Source organism: Zingiber officinale, chromosome 11A (genome assembly GCF_018446385.1).
Source record: "Zingiber officinale cultivar Zhangliang chromosome 11A, Zo_v1.1, whole genome shotgun sequence".
NCBI classification, from domain to species: domain Eukaryota; kingdom Viridiplantae; phylum Streptophyta; class Magnoliopsida; order Zingiberales; family Zingiberaceae; genus Zingiber; species Zingiber officinale.
Window position 1 is genome coordinate 57,396,916 of NC_056006.1, and position 7,434 is coordinate 57,404,349.

The window sequence follows — 7,434 nt, forward strand, 5'->3', positions numbered from 1 at the left end:
AAATGTCAAGTTGGAAGTTTGGCATTTTATTAGGGACTTAAGGGCAATCTAGGACTTAAATTTTAAGTTAGCCAAGGTTTTAGGATACTTAGATAGGTAATCTAGGTATTTTATTTATGCTAAAACTTGCCATGATTGTTTGCCTTTCATATGCCATGTCATCATATTTTGCATTCATGTTTTATTATGAAAAACACAAAAATATCATGTTATGTCATACATACATTATATAGTTATAGGAAATTTTCTTTTAAAAATTATTTCTTTTTGATGTATGTCATAACATATCATGCATTATTTTAATTCCTTGCAATTTAAGGACAAATGACATTTATTAACATATCACATCTTTGGTGGATGTTCATAACCTCAAAATGCCTAGGTAAATATGCATGATCCCTAGATTATGGCAAAACTAAACTTTATATCTCACAAAAGAACTATAAGGTAACTTGTATGTGGTTTAGTACACATTAAATATAAGTGAGATATTAGGATGATGAACAAAACTCAATATGTTGATTTAGTGCATTCTTTTGAGTTTTAAGTTCATTAAACACATAGTTGTGTGTTTTCCAATCATTGGGAAAGCTAATATACAAGTCATGTGCATTGAGCCCATAGAACATGGTTGGAAATTGATTTTGAAAATGATTTCAAATATGATTTGGAAAACCTTGGTGAAGACTATCTTTTGATAGTACTCATCATTGAAAAGTTAGACACAAACTAGAAGAAAACACTAAAGTTTTTACAAGTTTTCTAGTTTGTGTCAATCTTGGAAAATATGAAGTATTTTCTTAGAAAACTATTTTTCTTGATAGTATATGCCCTAAATAATGTCTACATGAATTTTCATAATTTTTTGAATTTTGTAGAATTTTTGGGGAGTTTCTGAAATTGACTGAAAGTGAATTTCAGCAATTTCAGAGCTTCAATCGATCACCCGATTGATTGAAGTGCCTCAATCGATCGAGCGATCGATTGAGAAGGCATCTCTCGCGAGTAGAAGCTTGCTGGATCGATCCATCGATCGATCCACGCAGTCTGAATCGATCAGTGGATCGATTCAGCAAGGTTCAATCGATTGGGACCCAACTCCAATCAATTGGGGATGCTGATTTTGGCTGAGAAAGCCTGATTTCAGCATTTTGAACCACCTTTAGTCTAGATAATCATTCCTAACCCCTCAAAACACAATGTGTATACATTTAGGGGGAGTTTTCATGATGAAAACAAGGATGGATTGGTCAAGGAAGACTAAGTAGAGGTTGAGGTTGAGGTTTGGTTTCAATATTGTATCTTTGGACCTCAAAACCTCTAAATTTGGGTTTCCCTAAGCTTTAGGGAGTCCAAATCATTGTTGGTGCAATGACAGAAGTTACGTGCATGTCTTTAAGGGGAGTTACTCTTTAAGGACATGAAAATTTATTTTTCATACACCTTGGAAGGTGGTTAACCTTCTTTAGCTAAAATGCTCAAGGTTGGACATTTGAATGTAATGAAAAGTGGATATCTTCATTATTTATGTGGTGTTTGCTCACGGGTGAGCATTTGATGACAATAAAGGGTATGGGACCTTCATTTGAATCGTGTGTGAATATACCAAGTGGTATATGCTCAAGGATGAGCGCTCAGAATAATGAAGGGTAGGGGACCTTCGTTATTATATTGTGAACAACGAGTAAAGTTGTCAACAACGTTGGGTAACTCTTCAGGGGGAGAGTTTTTGATGTGTGCCAATAGGGGGAGAATGTGTAGTTAAGTTAGGTCTTCATTACCTAAGAGGGAGTTTGCCCTCTAGAAAAGGAGGAGAATGAAGGAAACCATCATTCTCATATTGACATGAAGGAAGTTCAGGCTATGGGATTAGCCTAACTTACAAGTGGTATTGTCAAGCATCAAAAAGGGGGAGATTGTTGGTGCAATATTCCCTAGGTTAGGTTGACTTGGTTGACTGAGCTTGAATTGGTTCAAGCTCGAGTCTTGATGTTTGAGTTTCGATGTTTAACAATACATGGAGACAAGACATGGAGATTGCAGGTGTAATTGTTCATGTGGTGAGATTGTGAAGGAAGTCAAGTAGGTCAAGGTTGACTGGATACTTGACTGGAAAATCCTGGTGAGTGAAGGCAGGTGAAAGTCCTAACTGGGAGGTTAGGAAGACTGAAAGTCCTGGTGAGTGAAGCCAGGCAGAAGGAAAAACCCTAGTGAGTGAAGCTAGGTGAAAGTCCCGGTGAGTGAAACCGGGCAGCTGGAAAGTCCTGGTAAGTGAAGCCAGGTGAAAGACCTAGTGAGTGAAGCTAGGCAGTATGGAAAATCCTGGTGAGTGAAGCCAGGTGAAAGACCTAGTGAGTGAAGCTAGGCAGTATGGAAAGTCCTGGTGAGTGAAGCTAGGCAAATGAGAAGTCCTAGTGAGTGAAGCTAGGCAGAAGGAAAGTCCTGGTGAGTGAAGCTAGGTATAGGAAATCCAGATGGATCAAGTTTGATTAGACATTTGGTGTTGGGAAGCCCAAGTAGGTCAAAGGGATTAACCGGATACTTGGCACGAGGAGAAAAGTCCAAGTGGGTCAAAGGGATTGACTGGACACTTGTTGAGGGAGTCTTAGCAGGTCAAGGGTGACCGGATGTTAGGCATGATGTACCAACAGGTCATGGTTGACCGGATGTTGGTTTAGGGGACTTTGGACTTATTTTTGGGCAAAAACATGGGTTGGATCGATCAGCCGATCGATTGGCTCATGCCCAATTGATCGACTGATCGATTGGGAGAATCCCCGTGACAAGCCTCCTCCCAATCGATCGATGGATCGATTAGGGAGAAGTGTCGCGTGAACAGAAAACCTCCCAATCGATCAGCCGATCGATTGGGAGTCTCTGATCGATTGGGCGATCGATTGGGAGGTGCGATTTTGCACGATAAGTATTGGATCGATCAACCGATCGATCCAGGCAATTCCCGAGAGCACAGAGGCGCTCTGGATTGATCGACCGATTGATCCAAAGCCTCCCTGATCGATTGGGAGCAATCCAATCGATCGGGATTTGACCGTTGGCGCAGGATATTGCTGTTGGCAAGCGTTTCTCTCGGCAGAACTCACAGCTTCCATTTCTGATCTTCACCGCATCTCCACAGCATCTCTCTCAGGTTCAGATCGCCAGTTCTTGAAGGTTCTTGGAGGCTTGTGCTGGTGCACATCCAAGTCAAGAGGCGAGGAAGAAGTTAGGGTTAGGGTTTCGTGTGCAAACTTGTAAGCTTTTGCTTGTATTTTATTTACCCTTTCCTTCTTCTTGTACTGAGAGCTTGTAAGGCTTCTCCGCCTTCGGTAGTTACCGTAAAGGAGAGTTTTCATAGTGGAGGGTGCGTGAGTGTGTGTATCTTTAGATTAGTTACCTCTTCTTGAGGTGGATACCAAGTAAATCCTTTGTGTTAGCGTTGTATGTTTTGTTTCTTGTATTTCCGCTGCATATCATTGAAGAAACTAGCAACGAAGAGCAACGAGGAGCGCGACGAGCTATTCACCCCCCTCTAGCTACATTTTGGTCCTAACACGTTATTCACCCCCCTCTTGCTCTTTCAATCCAACAATTGGTATCAGATTAGGGCCGCTCTGAAGCAATGCAACCACTATTTGATTAGGGGTTTTTATGATATTTTTGAGTATTTCAGAGTCGATCAGAATCAGTGCTCTCATCCCTTCTAATCAGAATTTTAATTAAGTTTTTTGTTTCTCGAAGTTGGTGCAACACCATGTTGGGACTTTCGAGCCACAAAAACCGCTTTTTGCGTTGCAGAAAGCTCGAAGTATTGCCACGGATCCGTGCGAAGATAAATAAAATTCATGTACATGTTTGTTTATCCTAGATCTATCTTAGATCTACATGATAAGAGTGTTACCCTTTGTATCAATCGGCCGCTCACTTGGCTACCAGGATTCATAAACTCTACTACTTTGCCTGGAGGTCTAGAGTTCGAATCCTGGGGAAGGAAAAAATCTATTACCAGGGGTGGAAAGTCCTAGTGAGTAATGACACGGCCAAGGGTCGTCGGTTGACGACATGGGAGGTCGCCAAATGGGCCGACGACATAAGGGCCGCTAGTTGGGCCGCCACAGGGGCCGCCCAAGAGGCCAAAGGGTCGGGTCGTTACACGAGATAATGAACCTGGTTCGAAAGTTGTACAAAAGGAAGAAGGGGTTCACCAAATGAGAGATTAAGAAGGTGATGCAAATGAAGATGAAGCAATTAAGTCCAATTTTGAGCACGAAGACCAAGTCAAAAGTCACCTGTTATAGATGCAATAAGAAAGGACACATCAAGTCGAATTGTCTGAGTTTGAAGGAAAACAAGAAGTAATGGGAAAAGAAGGCACTACAAGCAATATGAGATGATTCTTCATCAGAAGACTCTGATGAAGAACACAAGCAAGCAAGCTTCCTCACGCTTCCTACCAGAGATCAAGTTGCCGAAACGGAGTCAGAGAACTAATCAGAAGCTGAGTCTGAGTAAAACCATAGATCTATATCCAGTTTAAAAGATTCCCAATCCACTTTAAGTCCATTAGTAGTTAGATTACAAAATTTAATTTCTTACTTATCTAAAAATTAGCCACGGATCTGTATCCGGGTTAAGTCACTCCAAAAGGAGGTTAAAACCCTTAAGAAAGAGACTAATCCAAGTCCTTTGACCAAGCCAATTCAAATTGAAACTTTTACTCAAGTTCAACAACTTGAGGAAGAAAATTCCAATTTGAAAATTCAAGTTAAAGAACTTAAGGACACATTGCAATGATTTACTTTGGGTTACAAGAACCTTGATCTGATTCTTGAAAAACAAAGGGTCGTATATAACCGATCCGGACTCAGACACAAGGTTAAACATCGATTTAAATCTCACTTCTCTTTAGTAAATTGAACTAATAGAAATCTAGTCTAAGCAGGAGTCTCTAAGTCTAACTTAACTAATCAAGTTGGAGTTAATCAATATTGGATCCCAAGGATCAAATCTATTACCTTACACTATGTGAAAAACGACTTTTTACTTCGTTGATTACCTGAAGTAAAAGACTTGTTTTTATCGAAGTAGACACGCGTGTAGTAAAAAGATTCATTTTACTTCGCATAAACTCCGAAGTCGTAGGCCCAGAAAAAACGAAGTCGTATTGGGTGTCGGGTTCGGACATATTACGAAGTAAAAAGTGCATATAACTTCGTCGGTTTTTAAAAACACCGAAGTAATTAATCCTTTTTGACTTCATCGTTTAGTATTTGTTGTGAAGTAATATACCTACTTTAACTTCGATTAAAAATGAAGTAATGGATTACTTTTACTTCGTCATATATCGTTAATTCCTGAAGTAATTATCGATTAAATTACATTTAGCTTCGTTCTGGATCGAAGTAATAGATAGATACTACTTCAAAATTTTTGGTAATAACTGAAGTAGTTGATACTATTTTATAGCAACAAATTGTATTGCTTCGAAGTTATAAGTAGATTTTACTTCGGATTTTATGAATAAAGTGAAGTATTTTTTCTCTTTTTACTTCATTATTTTTAGACTTCAGTAATTTTGAGCATCACAAAAGGTAACTTTATAAGCCTTGATCAAAATAAGCCATGATTTCAGCATATGTTTATACAAAACAAATCTCCCTAAATATGATCAAAATAAGCCATAAAAAATTAAAAACATGTACTGGTTCATTCACACAACCTGCAATTCACTTCAAATACGAGTACACAAATTCACTCCATTCAATTCTCACTTCATCATATTGTGTCTGCGTATAGTACTGGTTCTTCACACAACCTGCAAACTGCAATTTAGAAAGAACCAAGGGGCCATCTTCAGTCTAAAGTTTACTATAAGAACATATTACATCAACAGAGATAACCAGATAAAAAATTTAAGCCATCTTACAAGAGATAGTAAACGTATCAAAAGTTCCAATATCACTTTTTGAGTGACTAAATTGACACAATCAGTTATCTTTTCTCAATCAAAGAAGAAAATAAATCCAATCATCAAAACTTAAGATACCAACAGGACCAAAGTTAGAGAAAGCATCTATCATTGTTCTAATAAAAAAAAGATGCAATTACACTTCCAACAAATAGTAAAAAATATTGGAAAGGATCATTTCGAGCTTCGAGTTCTTACCACAAGTCAACGTGGTGTACCATATGATGAAACTTCTCCACAACTCAGTCTTCTTTTTTTCAGGTACTCCATAATGAGACTTCTAAGCTGCAAAGAGGAAAAAAATGGAAGAGAAAAAAAATGCACCAGTTCTCCAATGGAAGACCCTAAGATATAACTACCCACTGAAATAATCATTTAAATTAGTAATATCTAAAACAAAATATAATGCTTGATTCACATAGCACAAAACTGTGTCCCACTTTACAGGATAAATTATGAGAAACTCATTATCCAGATAAGGAAGTTACTTTTTTTTCGGTGTCAAACATACCTGGTTACTTGCTTCAACTACATCATGAGGAGGCATCTCTTCAGTGCCAATCTCAAGAACAAATGCTCCAGGACGTTCCAATACCTTGAGGTAAAGCAATAGAATGGGACAAAAAAAAACATTACACATGATGAACCTTTGTTAATTTTACACAATAAAAATTCACTAATACAAATTCACGAATAATATTGGAGCAAAAAAGACCAAACAGTGTAAGACTTCTAAATTAATTCAAAGGAACATAAAGAGTTCCGACTCAACAGACAAACCAGTCTAGTTGTTTAAACTTTAAAGCTCTGTCTACTAGGAAGAAGGGAAAGGGGAAGGGAGGGTAGGAAAGGAGTGCAAGGTGGAAGGAAGGGGAGAGAAAAGTTCAGTTACTCAAACATGTCTACATGGAAGGAAGAGATTTTTACTAGACAGTTTATGGCATCACACCTTAGGGCCTGCAGATCTTTCAACTAATGGAAATGACCGATCATTCAACAGCTGTTGCTTTAGGTGTTATAACTTACCAACAACTAAGACCATTATAGCCCATTAAGCAACATAATAAGACTAAAATTTGAAAAGGAATGAACCTTCTGCAATTGGGAATTTGGAAGATTTTGAAACAAGAGATCATTTTCCTTGGAAAATCCTAATGGGTGCCCAAGAGCTTCCCGTGTCTTCAACCAAAGTTGAGCACATTGCCGAGCAAGACTGCAACACATTTAGAAACATATGCACTGAAAAATAGATTAGTAGCAGCTTTATCTTTTAAGATTAATAATTCAAGAAAACTTTAGTGGATAAAAAGATTGTCATTCATCAACTCAAATTTTTAATTTAACAAAAATATTAAGAAGTATGAATGTGATACTCCATAAAAGAAAATCACTTAAATGCCAAGCATTTTATCCATTTAAGTATTCTATCTTCATGATATTGCATCCAAAAAACCATTGTAATTGGTGTT

The 7,434-nt window shown here is 38.0% G+C and overlaps 1 protein-coding gene across 1 annotated transcript; it reads right to left on the bottom strand.

Moving 5' to 3' along the window:
- Nucleotides 1-6,169: 6,169 nt before the first annotated feature.
- LOC122031402 (glycine--tRNA ligase, chloroplastic/mitochondrial 2-like) lies at nt 6,170-7,209 on the bottom strand. Its single transcript, XM_042590519.1, has 3 exons — nt 7,058-7,209; nt 6,477-6,560; nt 6,170-6,250 (listed from the first exon to the last, which is right to left on the bottom strand). Exons 1-3 carry the CDS (start codon nt 7,187-7,189, stop codon nt 6,170-6,172), a joined length of 297 nt encoding a protein of 98 aa, XP_042446453.1. The 5' UTR covers nt 7,190-7,209.
- Nucleotides 7,210-7,434: the final 225 nt, after the last annotated feature.